At 35.6% G+C, this 16553-nt stretch overlaps 1 protein-coding gene across 1 annotated transcript in view; it reads left to right on the forward strand.

Moving 5' to 3' along the window:
* The window catches only part of LOC106848022 (multidrug resistance-associated protein 1-like), an 82059-nt gene that overhangs the window by 21885 nt on the left and 43621 nt on the right, over positions 1-16553 (forward strand). The window contains exons 6-9 of the mRNA XM_014867647.3: positions 7763-8017; positions 10035-10100; positions 13299-13436; positions 14825-14971. Coding sequence (XP_014723133.2) covers positions 7763-8017; positions 10035-10100; positions 13299-13436; positions 14825-14971 — 606 coding nt within the window. The remainder of the gene's footprint in view (positions 1-7762; positions 8018-10034; positions 10101-13298; positions 13437-14824; positions 14972-16553) is intronic.

Consider the following 16553-nt stretch of genomic DNA (forward strand, 5'->3'; position numbering starts at 1 on the left):
GGTGGGCACAAAGGGTGAAGTGGTGCCCCTACAACACGAATGACAAACATTAATGTACAACTGAAATTTCACAAGATTGTAACCTATCATTAACTCAATAAAAAAAAAGAAGTAAAAAAGAGGGATTGAAGTAGACAGGAATTGTATTGCAATAATAAGGACACATGACCGATATCCCAAAATCAATGACAAAAATGTCAATGGTGTGGTCTTAAAATCACGGGTGTTTGTCTAATTTTTCCAGAATCAGAACCAAAGGTGAAATTTGAGTTTTAATAGGCCCTTAATAAATAGTTTTGATGGCTACTGTAAAAAAATAAAATAAAAATAAAGAGTTTCCACGCTCCCATAGTTGTCACCGAGTTATTCAATAAGCAGGTGAATTTACATTCTTACTCTGTACTCCTCTGTAAATTGTGGGCTCTTCAAGATTTGGAATACAAACTTTTTTACCTGTTGTACCTTTATCATCTAAGAGAGTGGCTTTTATACGTTTTTATAAAAGTTGAATGACTGAGTAAATGAATAAATGAGCCATTACCTTCAAGAAATTGGGAGGAATTATTAGTATATATAATCAATGTGTAGAACTAAATGCAGATCTTTTAAAGATTGATGAGCAGAAAATCTACAATGATGGCCTGCCCTTAAGGAAGGTTTCACACAGAAAGGAAGCCTTGAAATGGTCTTTGGGAGAGATGTAGAATTTGTAAAAGTGGGAGGAAGTATTATAATTTGGGCCCAGCTAGATATAAAGCATTAGAGGCTGTTTGGCCCTATTGGGCCCACTTGGGGGCATAGAGTGGTTTTGGAGATCCTGGAATGACCCGGGACCAGTTGAGCCAGGCAATGGGAGTTGAACTTGCAGCAGACCTGGCTCTGTAGAGCACGGCCCAAATACAGGGTCAGAGGGGCTGCCCGAGCTGTAACTCCAGAGGCTGTAAATTCTGAGAAGTCCAAGTATGAAGGAAAGATAGAGTCTAGGAATCAGTTTAATGATTAGATCATTGGAATTTGGGTATAGGATTCGGGTGGATTTACCAGCATAAAAGAGTGGAGTGCAGTAGAAATTAGGGCAAGCTGTCAAAAATAAAAAGGAAAATCAAGTGTGGTAGGTCCAGTCCGTTGCAGGGACAAAGAGACTGGAGATAATGGAAGAGGGAACAGTGAGTACAAGGGTGAGACCATATGGTTCCTTGGAGATTGTTTAACAACAAAGGGCACTCAAGGATCAAAGGAGAACAGCAATCAAACCAGCTCAGTGGATCCTGCCACCAGGATTATGATTTAATTCCAAGCCCATCAAACAAGCAGCAGAAGGCATTACAACCTGTATTGTTGGGATAGCACGCGCAGCTGGCAATGTTATAAGACAAGTCTTCCTTCTGAGTCTCTTAGCCTGCATCCGCCTTCCAGAGGAAGTTTCCCTCTACAGGACTAATTGGGGTTGTTAAATTTCCCTTCTCCTTGATAGGTTTTAGAATTTGGCTTTCTATCCTATTTAGATAACTTCAAGATCCTAAATGGCTCTCATAGTGGCACCAGATGACCCATGTTAATCTGATGTTGGACCTACTTTGTCAGGGACTTGTTATTAGAGTTGGGTAAAGCTGGCCGTAGACCATTTTCTTGGCAAGGAGGGAAGGTGTTAGGACTTTCTTGTTCTCTGTCCATCCACATAACCGCTACTGGTTTGGAATAAAGTTCAGGGAGTATAGTTTTAAGCTTTGTGGGAAAAACCCTGCTCTCTTTCCACTTGATCACTTTAGGAGTTTGTGGGTCTTAAAACTCAGATTTTGTCACCACTTAGCTCATTGGTGAAGGCACCGTGAGAATTCTTTCTTTTGAAGAAGAAGAAGATTAGCCCTGTGCTAACATCTGATACCAATCCTCCTCTTTTTGCTGAGGAAGACTGGCCCTGAGCTAACATCTGTGTCCATCTTCCTCTATATGTGGAACACCTGCCACAGCATGGCTTAACAAGTGGTGCATAGGTCCGCACTCAGGATCTGAACCGGCAGAACCCCGGGCCGAAGAAGCAGAACGTGCTAACTTAACCACTGCACCACTGGGCCAGCCCCTCCGTGAGAATTCTTGAGGTCTAAGAAATAAAGTATGCTTCAAAAGCAGCATCAGTTAGTCCTGGGCTTAATGTGGGTGGTCTAGGGTCATTCCTTCATCAAACACTGTCTGATAGAATCTTTTGAGATTTTAAAAACAAATGAAGGTGGTCAAAAGGTACAAACTTCTAGTTATAAAATGTCATGGGGATGTAACGTACAGCATGGTGACTATAGTTTACAACACTGTATTGCATATTTGAAAGTTGCTAAGAGAGAAAATCTTAAAAGTTCTCATCAGAGGCTGGCCTGGTGGTGTAGTGGTTAAGTTAGGCGCACTCTGCTTTGGCGGCCCAGGGTTCACAGGTTCAAACCCCAGGGGTGGACCTACACTGCTCATCAAGCCATGCTGTGGCAGCAACCCACATACAAAATGGAGGAAGATTGCCACAGATTTTAGCTCAGGGCCAATCTTCTTCACCAAAAACGAAAGTTCTCATCATAAGAAAAAAAATTGTAATTATGTATGGTGATGGATGTTAACTAGACTTTTTGTGGTGATCCTTTCACACTGCATGCAAATATTGAATCACTATGTTGTACACCTGAAACTAATATAATGTTATATGTCTGCATACCACAATTTAAAAAAAAAAAAAAAGAAAGGAAGAAAGAAAAAGAAAAGACGAGAGATTCTGAGCATGGGGTACTGACAGGGAGAACAGGTTTGGGTTAGAGACCAAAGTGCTATTTTCCACTGAAGGAGTAAAGTGAGGCTATAAGGTATCTGAAAAAGATGATAAAAAACTAATAACAAAAAAATAAAATAAAAATAAAAAAGCTTTCTGATTTCTAAAAAAATTTTTAAAAATTTAAAAAATACTGTATATTGCACTGTCCAGCTTGGCAGCCACTAGTCACATATGGCTATTGAGCCCTTTGAATGTGGCTAGTGAGACTAAGGAAGTGAATTTTAACTTTAATTAATTTAAATTTAATAACCACACCTGGCTACTGGCTACTATATTGGATAGTAATTCAGTGTCTAGACTATCTACGTTTGTAATGTAAAAGTTTATTCTTACCTTAATTGTGATAATTATAAGATGCAAAGAAAATTGATAAAATTTAGTTACATTCTTTAAAATAGAGATACTTAAGTGTGGTCAGGAGCTGGAGAGGCAGAATCCAAATCCTACGCTTTGGATTTGGAGTCAGAAAGAGAATCCTGGCATACATGTGCATACAAAGGAACTGAAGAAGAATGAATCCTTAGAGATGTTCTGAGGGTCCGCCTGTAGTTCACCAGGTCTCACTGAAAGTATGGTAACCACTGGTGGAGAACCACTGGGATAGGAAGTTTTAGGGCCCTTCCAGCTCTAAATTATATGATGTCTATAACTTATAGCCAGGATGGCCAGGAAAAACAGGATGGTTAATATTGCATAATATTGCATGATGTGGGTCTGAAAGATGAATTGCATGAGGCAAAGGCTCTATTGTTCGAAATACATGGTGGAGGAAAAGTACGGAAACGAGTACAAGCCCTGCTCAGAAAATTTTGAGTAGATTAATTTAGCTAGAGACAGTGTTTTGTGTACAGGATGATGGGGAGGGGTGGGGTAGTAAGACAGAAAGGAGTGCAGGTTTTTTTTAAGAACCTTGAAAGATACATTGTAAAAATACACTTTAGTTCTATAGGAAATTGGCACTCATTTGAGCCATAGGGTGAATGATCAGGAGAAAAAGACTGAAAATAAATAGGGTTGGAAATAAGGAGTACCTGAGAGCTATTTCAAGAGTTCAGGAAGTGAAGATATGAACTAGGGCCATGGCCATGAGTCTAGAAAGGAAGAAATATATAAGAGGGAGAATGTGAAATTGCAAAACAAATTTCATCGTCAAATGATAAAATGAAATATTAGTGAATTGAGCTCTGTTATGATCAAGATATTTTCAGCCAGTAGAAGGGGTTTTTGAGGCTGGGAGTTATGTCTGGTTCGTCTGGGTTTTCTTAGAGCATAATTCTGTAAATGAAATGAATGAAGTTTCAAAAAGTGGTAAGTCACAGGGTTGTGCTTGTGTGTGTGTGTGTGTGTGTGTGTGTGTGTGGACTAGGATTCAAATGAAATGTAAACATTGTAGAAAAGGAATCTAAATTTGGATGGAATCTAAAAATAACAGCATTTCTTAGATGTGATTATGATTACAATATAATTGTTAAATGAAGATTAATTAATTTTCCTTTGGATAGAAGAGTATTTATAAACTCCCAACTTTTTACATTGTTTCAGATTTTACAGAGGGAGTTGTTTCTTTTTACCTTAGTCTTGCTTTCTCTCTTTTATCAGATTAAATCCTTCCTACTAGACAATTCTAGAACATGTTGCACTGTCCACTGTAATTGCAGTGTCATATTACAGTATTCTTTCAAGTTTTCTCATGTAAAAAAAAGGGGGTTTAGATTGTGTAATTTAGCAATAAGTGCTAGCTAGATTGCCCTTCGCGGCCTGTGAATTTTGTACCTTACAGAAATGTAAAAGTTTATTTGGCAGAAAAAATACTGAAAGAAAAATCGGTGCTCCTAATGTTAAAAATCCCATGCAGAACAAATCCAATTACACAGTGCCCTTTAATCTTTTTCTTAATATTTTGAAAGCAATTAATTTTTAAAGAGAATTTTCTTTTGTATATTGAGTAGAATGTATATGATGCGCAAAATATGAAAGAGAAATGACAACCATCCATAATTCTAGACTCCAAAGATAAGTATTGGTGTATTATTTTACATGCATACATTCTATTTGACATATACTGTTTTATAATCTATTATTTGCTTAACAATATATCACGAGCAAAAGTATTGAGAAAATACTTTGTAATATGATTTCCTTGCGATTTATTTTTTGTATTTAATTTCTTTGATTTAATTTTTTAAGTGCATTTTTTCTTATACACAAACATAAGTTTAAATAAATGCATAGAAGAGACTTTCATATATATAAACTATACTTTTCCCCTACTAATGTCATTTTGTCTTCTATTTCACTTCCCCCCTTGCTTACGATCTACACTCATAGTACATGTGGTTTCATTTTTTTTGGAGAGGGTTTCTTTGTTTTCTAGAATTTGGGTAACATTGTAAACATATTCTTTTCAAAAATTTCTTTTTTTTTGTTATTCAACAATTGAATGTCTCACTGGCATAACACTAATCATGCATTTTAATGGCTACATAATATTCCATCTTATGTCTATAACCTTAGTTTATTCACACTATGAGCAATGGTGCAAAAAACATCCTTGTGTATACTTATGTTTTGTCACAGGAGCACAATTGCTGGGCTTAAAGATAGATGGACATAATTTTAATTTTAATGGGGATTTCAAATATTTTTCAAAAAGTCTGGAGCAATTTATATTTTCAATGGACACATATCAAAGTACCATTTCCACACATCCTTTGTAGCCATTGCAACATTATCTTCTTTTTTTTTAATCATTGCTTCTGTTTTTTTGAGGAAGATTAGCCCTGAGCAAACTGCTGCCAATCCTCCTCTTTTCGCTGAGGAAGACTGGCCCTAAGTTAACATCCACGCCCATCTTCCTCTACTTTGTATGTGGGATGCCTACCACAGCATGGCTTGCCAAGCGGTGCCATGTCTGCACCCGGGATCCGAACAGGAGAACCTCGGGTCGCTGAGAAGAGGAACATGCAAACTTAACCACTGTGCCACCCGGCCGGTCCCGTTACTATTCTTATTGTTCATTTTTGATGGCTCTCGTGTTCTATCACCGTAAAGATTGCAAAGAGACATTCAAATATTTTCTCATGTTTCTTGTGATATCTTTTTCCAACAGAAGGGCATTTATTTGATTCCTTGCATAATTTAGTTACTTGGAACTGCTCAATCTTTTACTATTTTCATAAATACTAAGTACCATTTATCTTTTCTTTCTAGAAGTGTGGGAGAAATAGTTTATATTTATTTATAATTATAAGTTGGAGATGGATTCTATCAGAGATCAATGGACCTCTCAAAAAAATGTTACAGACTTAATGAAATGCAAATTACATTTCCTGGATTTCTGTTGTTTTTCTTGGCCACATTAGGTGGTCAGTAACTTATTAGGGGGAGATTAAAAAGCTACATTTGACTTACATATTATGTTTGTCATTTATGGTTCGTCTCCCTCTGCTAGAAGGTAAGCCCACCGAGGGCAGGGTTCTTACCTGTTTCATTCACTGCTGTTTCCCCACCTCCTAGAATATTGCCTCGTATGTATGTAGTAGGTGCTCAATAAATATTTATGGAATTGAAAGAAAGCTACATTTGGAGAAGATGTGTCTAGAAGCTTAACTGTTGCTGTGACTGGTGTTTTTTCCTGTTTTTCCTTTTCCGGCAGTAATATTCATTCTCTTTCATCATCAGCACAACTGTCCCCCTTTCTAGTCAGTAGCAGAAATGTTTCCAATTTGCTGTGCAAAAATGTAAACGAGGCTTGAACACTGCGGTAGCCACAGAGCTTAGGGGGATCCTGGCACCTTTTGAACTTCCCAGGGCTGTGCAGTCCCTCCGGTGTGCCCCGTGGCCTTCCCCTTGCACTCAGGCCCCCTGCTTTAAGCTAGGGAACATTAGGAGAGTTCCTCTGAAGGCCTGCCTGCTCGTGTTCTGGATGAGCTTTTCCTTTGGCTGTGTGTTATTCATTTGTTGAGTAAACAGATTGTGAATGCCTAGTGTATCGCATTTGCTCTTGTTAGCCCCAGCTCCCTTTCCCGTCTCTCTTTACATCAATGTAGTGGAAATTCTGTAAAATTTTTGGCCTAGTAATGGACTTTTGCCTGGTTTCCAGCACAAATGCCAATTTTCCACTACTTTTACAGTTATTTATGCATTTCACTGGGAATTTTAAATGGATGGAGAATGAAATAAGTGAATTCTACTGTCAACTTTAGTAAGAAGTTACCAATAATTAAGGGTGGGGATATTGAATTCAATGTACAAATATTACATAACGTTCACAGAGAGAAAGTGAGAATTGAGCCTTAGAAGAAGAGATGTATTTCCATCTGCTCCATGAAGCCTTTCCAAATTCTCATCCCTCTAAATTCCCATGGCCCTTCTTAGCCATTTTTATACTTATGATCATCCTGTGTGTGGAGTGTGTGTAGGGGTGGGTTTGGGGGGGAATCTTCACAAACACATTATAATTTCCTTGAGAATTGGGACAGTATCATTTTAAAATTTTTCACAGTTTCAAGCATGATACTATTCATCAGCAATCATTAGATATTCACATCTTCATTTGTGTACTTTGTATTGATAAAGTGTGGATGGTTTAGCATTATAGGGATACCAATGAATAGAGGGGAGCCTCACTGCTAGAAATCTAGAATAGGTTTCTTTTGTAATTTTGCCATCAACACGTTGTAGAGCATTCTTGGTGAACATATTTGCTCGGGAACCCAAATATTACTCTCTACTAATATACAGTGAATTTTAAAACTGTATACATTGAATTGTATTTTCCTGCTCTGGAAACATTAAAAAACATGTCTTAATATTAAGTGATCCAAATAAATAGTCTTGTGTATTTTCCTAAATATATTAAAAATTGATATTAAGAGTTACCATTATTTGACTGTAAAGAAGTCCCATGATCTACAGAACTCTTTAAATATTTTGCCTCTCTTTTTCCAGGCTCTATTTTTATCTAATGTTTCTCGAAAAAAGTTTTCCACTGGGGAAATTATTAACTTGATGTCAGCAGATGCCCAGCAGCTCATGGACTTGACAGCAAACCTCAACCTCCTCTGGTCAGCCCCTTTTCAGATCTTGGTGGCCGTGTCACTGCTTTGGCAAGAGCTGGGGCCAGCAGTGTTAGCAGGGGTGGCAGTTCTTGTGTTAGTTATACCAATAAATGCTTTAGTTGCAACGAGAGTAAAAAAGCTGAAGGTAAGAAAATGATTGCCTCATGTTACGTGTGTCAAACAGAAGCTGAGTTTTCTGACTTGCGAATAACCATCTTGCTAATTCTCTATATATGGAAAATAGAGATTATACACAGAAATAATCCAGATTTATCCTTCATTTATTCAACCAACATTGATTGGGTCTCTGTCCTGTGCCAGACACAGGAAGTAAAGCAGTGAGAACTGACAAGTTCCAGCTCTCTTTGGGCTGTTGACGGGGAGAGTCATCAAGCAAGCAAGTAAATACATATATAACATAACGCCTGGTGTTAATTTGAGTGTGAAGAAAAATTAATTAGGATAAAGTGGCAGAGTAAGAGAGTGTCATTTCACATACAGGGGCAGAAAAGTCCTTAGGAAGGATATGGTATATCAGCAGGGTAAAGGAGCAATCCATGTGATGTCTGAGAAGAAGGTGTGTCAAGCAAAGGGAACAGTGTGCGCACAGCCTAGAGGTAGGGGTGTGCTTGGGTCGCCTGAATAGTGGCAGCGAGGCTGGTGGGCTAAAGAGAGCAAGGAGTGACTGCGTGCAGCAAGTGGAGATTAAATGCTTGACTGAATTAATTTTACTATTCTTCCTTTACATTCAGTCAAGGATTCATCTTACTATCAATATATTTTTTGACATCTGCCATGTGCCAGACAGTGTGTACTGTGCTGTACCGTAGGAATGGAGACACAGGACATAGTTGCCTGTGCTGAAGGAAATCACACTGTAAGGAGAGACAGATGTGTATATTATGCATATATGTATATATAGATCATTAATCCAATCTTTTAAATGTGAATATACCTATGCACATGGGTATGATGGAAATAAATAAATGAAGATATGTAGATATAGATGTATTTGTATAAGCGTAGAAATAATCTAGAGATAGAACACCAGTCTTTTAATAATAGTTACCTATAGGGAAGAATTAGATGGAAGGAGGGAGACTTTTCAATTATTACTTTAATATATTTGCAATGAGAATTTACGTCTTCTTTTATATTTTTCTGAATTTTTCAAATAGTTGCCGAAAACATGACTAGTCTTTAAAGATGAGAACTAGAAAATAGCACATAATTATGAATTACTGAACACACTAGTATTTAGAATAAGTTTGTTTATAATTATAATGAATACCATTAAATAAGTTTTTCAAAAAAATATTCTGAATTTTAAATAATTTAAAGTCAAATTTTTAGGAATGGAAATACATTTTGGGGACCTTAATCTAGAGCCCTAAAACCTTCAAAGAGAATGCAATATTATGGTGAAATATACTAAACAGAAAATACACCTTTAATCACACAAACAGTAATGTGGATATTAACTTCTAGACGTGTACTTTGTTAGAAATACAAATATTTATTATTATATGTAACATAATTGTGGCATTATTATTGGAAGAAAGTGCTAAGAAGCAATACCCAAAGAATGATAAATATAAAATAATATAAATGTTAAATATTTAAATAAATATACAATAATTACATGATATGTGCAGAAAAGAAGAGCCAGTATTTGAAAATATATATTTTAGTCAAATTTCCAGAGTACTGCTAACATACAAGATAGTGTATTTACAATATAGAGACCTTTGTTTTCATTCCTGTGATACTTCTGTTATATATATATATATGTATGCACACATGTATAATTTAGAGTTTTGGGAATTTTATCCCATTTTACTAGAATATGGATGTTATTATTTCATTATTCAATTTTAAATAAATTATATCAAAATAAATATATTTTCTACTATTTTGGAAAGTACACACCTTGCTTTTGCTCTACTGCTGGCTACTTTTAAGTTTTAAAATATCTATTTGTAGCTATTTTCTAACATTATCAAAAGAATAATATTGTATGAATATTGTAAGATGGTTTTCTTCAACTAAATATTATATGAAATAGAGGGAATAGATTGTGTTTTTAAAATAGCTGTGGCCATGTCAATTAAAGTGTTAGCAACTTTTGTCAAATATGCTTTCATTTTCTTTCCATTAAATAGAAAAGCCAAACGAAGAACAAAGATAAACAGATAAAACTACTCAATGAAATCTTACATGGAATTAAGGTAATATAAAAAGGATTTGCTTTTAATTTAACTATTTAGAATATAACAATAAGTTAGTCAATAAATGAATTTTTTACCATTCTCAATATCGAAGTAATGATATGTGTGTAATTGTTGGGAGAGTATTTCAGATTCCCAATGTATAAGAATCCTTATTGTTAAAATGGCATTTAAATAAAACTAAATAAAATTCAGGTGTTTTCTTTTTGTTTCTCACCCAACAACAAAACACAAATATTCCAAAAGGCACAAGATATTATTTGTTTTAAGAGATTAGATGGAAGAGATGGAATGAAGCAGGCAGGAGTGGCAATAACTCAGTCATCAGTGTGAAGGCAGATTTATATGGGGGAAGTGATGAGCTGCCATCCGGGTTCTTTTATGTGGAATAGAAATGATCATACAAACGCTATTCTACAAAAACGTGTTGCAAACTATTTGTTCCCTAGGAAAGCTACCCCCCCATGCCACTAATATTTTCTCTGTGATAAAATAAGTGAAACTTCATGAACTTTTACATCTATAATTTCAAATCCTATTGCACCTGGATTATGCCTTACCAGATTTTTCTAAAGGGCAAAATTTGCGAAGCCCACATGGAATTTCTTTCTGGCATTGACAACTGCATAGGAAACTCCCTCTGTCTGGTACGTCTGTGGTTACATACACAGGATATACCTATTATGTGTACACATTGATTCACCTTAAAATTAATAAATGCTCTGCTGGATTGTGCTGTGTAGAACTTTCACAAACTTGTAAATTGCCAAAATCAAAGACATTGTTAGATTAAAGATACCTTGAAAAGAGACTGATATCCACTTATTCGTCTGAAATTAACAGTAGCCTTAAGTAGTTCTGAAATCTAACTCAGTTTATTTTATAAGGTCGTACACCCCCAAATTAATATGATCCAAATGCATCTTGCACCACTCCATGGGTTAATTGATAGCCCCTGCATCCATAAAAAGTACAGCCATGTATGTTTATAGGTTTTAAATATTGATATTCATAAAAAGAAATTTGTATTATCAGTAGGACTAGAACAGTGTGGATAAAATAAAAAAATTTCCTCAGCATCCAAGACTTGAAATAGCAGTCACAGCAGTGAATACACACTAGAACGTTGGTAGAGGTCAAAGTGGTAATCAATTAGGATAGTTTAAAAGTGTGGATGGTCAACATCCTTGGGGACTGATAACAGGTGCCATACAGCTTCTTGCTGATAATGATGAGAACTACCATTTAGTGAACATCTTCTGTAAGTCACGCTGTCCTTACCATTTTATGTCTCTTGCCTCATATCATTCTTAGAAACCTCAAGAAAAAAATTTCTCATCCCCATTTTACAAAAGGGAAGGAAATTCTCTGAGCAGTTAAGTATCATGTCTAAGTTCACAGAGCCAGTGAGAGATTTTTAGGGTTCTCCAGAGAAGCAGAATGAATAAGATGTGTGTAAATATATATATATATATATATATATATATATATATACAGTCATATGTCTCATGATGTTTCTGTCAACAATGGACCGCATATATGAGGGTGGTCCTATAAGATTAGTACCATGTAGCCTAGGTGTGTAGTAGGCTATACTATCTACGTTTGTGTGAGTACACTCTATAACGTTCACATGATGATGAAATGAAGCATTTCTCAGAATGTATCCCAGTCCTTAAGTGACACATGGATGTATGGTAGTCCCTCTTTATCCATGGAGGATATGTTCCAAGAGCCCCAGTGGATGCCTGAAACCATGGATAGTACTATATACAATGTTTTTCCTATACATATATACCTATGATAAAGTTTAACTTATAAATTAGGCACAGTAGGAGATCAACAATGATAACTAATAGTAAAATAGGATAATTATAACAATATACTGTAATAAAAGTTATGTGAATGTAGTCTCTCTTTCTCTCAAAGTATGTTATTGTACTGTACTCACCTTCTTCTTGTGACACTGTGAGATGATACAATGCCTATGTGGTGAGATGAAGTGAGGTGAATGATGTAGGCACTGCGCCTTAGCATCCTGGGCAGGACAGCCCAAAGGTGCAAGATTTGATCATGCTATCCAAAACAGAATGCAATTTAAAACATATGAATCATTTATTTCTGGAATTTTCTATTTAATATTTTCTGACTTTGTTTGACTGCAAGTAACTGAAACCGAGGAAAATGAAACCTTGGATAAGCGGGGGCGGGGGTGGGGGGGCTACTGTATATATAGAGAGAGAGAGAGAAAGAGATTTATTTTAAGGAATTGGCTCATATGATTGTGGGGGGTGGCAGGACTGAAATCTGTAGGGCAGGCTGGAAATTCCAGGAGGAGTTGATGTGGCAATGTTGAGTCCAGAGGGAGAATTGCTTCCTCCTCCAGGAACCTCAGTCTTTTCTCTTAACGCCTTTCACTAATTGGATGATGCCCACCCACATGAGAGAGGGTAATTAGCTTTATCCAAATTACACTGATTTAAATGTCGATCACTTCTAAAAAATACTTTCACAACATCATCTAAACTGGTATTTGATCAAACAACTGGGCACCATAACCTAGCCAAGTTGACACGTAAAATTAACCATCGCAAAGAGATACAGCTAAAATTTGAATATAGGTCTATCTCACTTCAAAATACATGCAGTGAACCATTGTAAGATCCTGCTTCTCAATGTTTACCATCTCATAAAATAGTTTACAATCTCAAAACACCAGGCATTTTTCAGAAAATGGCTTGAAGTCCCAAAACATCAATCTTCAAGAAATTGGGAGGCCAGGGAGAGGAGCTTAGCTATTAAGAAATGGGGAGTGGACAGAAGTGAGAGTTGGACCAGCAGGAAGAGCGACAGGATTGAGCTAGACAGAAACCGCGATGGAGCTCATGCTGAGAGCTGGGATGTTGCCAAAGCTTGGCTCAAGAATAAACTATTGGTGGGTAAGAGGGACCTGAGGCTGGGGAGATGGTGATTTCCTCCTCCCATCTACCCACCGCAATAAAACCATAATTCAAGGAAATATTGTGACTCAGTTGAAAATAAGAGAAATTTACTTTATGAGTGTGTCATCTTTTTTTTACCTTTACAATTATATGAGTGTGTGTGTGTGTGGTATACTGTGCATGTTTGTATGTGTGCATGTTTTTATTTCTTCTATGATATTGATTCTCAAATAGTCATTGTCTGACTCCTTTACAGATCCTCAAACTTTATGCATGGGAACCCTCCTACAAAAAGAAAATTATTGAAATTCGAGAACAGGAATTGGAAATTCAAAAATCAGCTGGGTATCTTGCTGTGTTTTCTATGCTGACATTAACTTGCATTCCCTTCTTGGTGAGTGTGTATAATATTTCCTCTTTTGATTTTCAAATGTGATCTCAGATTCACCTCCAAATTACCTGTAATTAAGGTGTCCAAAGTGAGATCTTCTATATCTGAATTAAAATTTTCAAGAAACGCAGTCATTAATTTATATAGATTAGAGAATAAAAGTTTTAAAGAAGAGAAAAATATTATGTGCATTCTCATTGGTCTGTATTTTTTGTATATAATAAGATTTACTTTGTAAATTTTTCACACATCCAACATATGCCTTTTTAATTCTTAAAAAATATAACTTACATTTCAGAGTTTCGTTTCAACTTTAAAATATCTTGATCTGTTTGATTAATCCCTGTTAAGCAAGACCCAAACGCATGCTATATGGAGTTGGGAAGGAAAGTAAGATGTATTAAGTGTTTCTGCTGAGTACAGGACAAGTCATATACACTCCCTTGTTTCATTCTTACGACAATAAGGCGTTACTTTTTCTCATCACAAGAGGAAATGGAAGTCCATAGTAGTTTGCAAACATCCTCAAAGTTATAGAATTAGTATTTTGGGGTGAATTGATATGGACTGAGCTCATTCTCTTTCTGTCACCCCAGGTAAGCCTCGGGAATCCCATGCTAATTAGAGTATAAATTGCCTTGAGGTATGAACCAATGGGTGAAAGCCAAAAGATAACCAAGCCACGTATAACGCAAGCATCAATTTTAATGAAAGTTACCACTCTCGGTGGCAATGGGGTCAGGAGAAGTTCCATACTTCTCCCTTTTTGATAATTTTAAATATTATTATATTCTATTTAAATAAACATCGGTATTATGAAAATAAAAGTAATATTTACATTTGGAATACTTTGGTAAAAATGTCCAAGAACCCTTTGCTTAAGCCAATCCTAGGTACATGATATATAGTCAGTACATTTTCATGCATAAATGAACTTTTCTACCTTTTCTACATGAAACTTATAAAAAGCAAATATAAATCTTATCAGCCATGATTTATTCTTACTTTCTTCAGTTAATTTTATGACACAAGGAAAGTATAATTGTTACGTATTTGTCAGAATGTGTGCACACCCCACTGGAAAGTAAGTTTCCAGAAAATGTCTCCATTTTGAAGAAAATATGAGCTGGTATACATTATAAATGGGAATAATAACTCAAGCGAGAACATAAAATGTCTTAAAGAAGGGAGTTGCATGACATGGTCTCAAGGATGTCATTGTATGATCTGTGCCAAACATTTATTTTATATTCTTCAGTAATAGTACTGAATTTCAGTAAACAACAGCAACAAAAGATTATTAAAATTTTCTTCCCTAAGTTTTGGAACTGTAACTTATAATGTTGTTAGCATTGAATAATCAAAGAAAATAAGATAAGTCTATTTTTTAGGTGTCCTTGGCAACGTTTGGCATCTATTTCTTACTGGATGAAGGAAACGTTTTAACGGCCACTAAAGTGTTCACGTCAATTTCTCTTTTTAACATATTGAGGCTTCCTCTCTTTGATTTACCAACAGTGATCTCAGCTGTGGTCCAGGTACACCCAAAGAATCCTTAAACTAAGAATTCTTCCTCCACTGAAATCTATGGTTTGCACATTGTATTCCTTTGTCTTTTTCTTTATTATATTTCACTTTTTGTGGTTGTTTTGCTCTGCTTTCAAAATTAGTCTTCCTGTATTCATGAGTAATAGACAACATTATAGAATAGAAGGAATCATGTCTTCCTTGCCTCTATATTTTTCTTCTATCAAAATGACTTTTAAGTATTTCAATAGATGATATTGTTTTCTTTGCTAATTGTTAGTTTCTTTTATTTAGCTTGTAAAAACTGCAGTTGGATACTATGCCATCAGAGGGTCCATTTTTTGTTTTCAATTGAAAATTTTTTAACTTAGTGCTTTTTAAGGAGCTGGATCTTAGTGTTTTCCCAGGATTCAGCAGCATTTCATCTGTACTGAATGAATAAAACAGGGAGAAAAGTCCACTGATAATAGAAGTCTATCAACAAACCATGTATGAGGTATATGGTCCAGTCTCCCTTTATTGTAATTTTCAAACACTGGAGGCTCTTTAGATACCTCAACTAGTAGAAGGCTCCCCAAACCACAGGAAATCCAAAGTAAGGTGTTTGATCCCTTTATCCTGAGATTTTCTCAGTTACATGCTTTTTGATGTCAGGTTTGGGTTTTCTGGGCATCCCCTGTCAAATCCTTTTCCTCAAGACTGGGCTCATAACAAAGTGAATCTTTGCTTATTGGGACCAGTTCTTTGATGTAAAAACTTTGCCTTTCATATTTTAAATTATTTGACTAAAGGGTAACATAATTGTATAGTAAATACCAATTAAGCCAATTTTGTTACATTATACCTTTTTCATATTATTTTACTAATCATGACCAACAGAGGGCATAGAAGTACTATTGATGATGCTTTTCTTTTAACATTGGTTTCATAGCGTGCTTCTCTTAAAGAAAATGTCATTCTTAGAGTAACGGTTCTGTTTTGCTTTTGAAATTAGAATCTAGCTAAAAGTCTGGGATCTTAAAGTGTTCTCCAACTCCTACTGGTACGTTACTGCTTTCACTAAATAAATAGGGAGGACAACTGTCAAAAAAAAAAGAAAGAAAGAAAAAAGAGAAAAAGAACCAGCTCTGCATACTGATGTGACACACTTGATAAAAAAAACCACAGCCCAGTTACATCTTATCCATTAACAATAGACATCTCGTGGCATAGAGTAATTAAAAATGTACTTGAGATTTCATGTAAGTCAGTTTCAGGAAAAAAAAGATTTTATTTATCCTAACTGTAGCTAAACATTTTGTAGCTATTTTACTATAATTAAATGTTATGATTACCAAAAGTATCATTTTATTTATACTCAGAATCAGAATTCATTCAACAATCCTGAAGTTGCTTTTAAAAGTTAATCTCTCTGTAATTATTAATTAATCAGTTATGGCTTTACTAGAATGTCAAAGAGGAATTTTTGTTTCTTCTTCTCATACCTTCCTGAGTATATAACATTCGTTTTGATCTTTGGTCCTTGAACCTATTTGTTCTTTTCAGGGATGGACTTACTTAGAAACATTAAAACAATTCAAACTATGCTTGCCG

Source organism: Equus asinus, chromosome 18, assembly GCF_041296235.1.
Source record: "Equus asinus isolate D_3611 breed Donkey chromosome 18, EquAss-T2T_v2, whole genome shotgun sequence".
NCBI classification, from domain to species: Eukaryota; Metazoa; Chordata; class Mammalia; order Perissodactyla; family Equidae; genus Equus; species Equus asinus.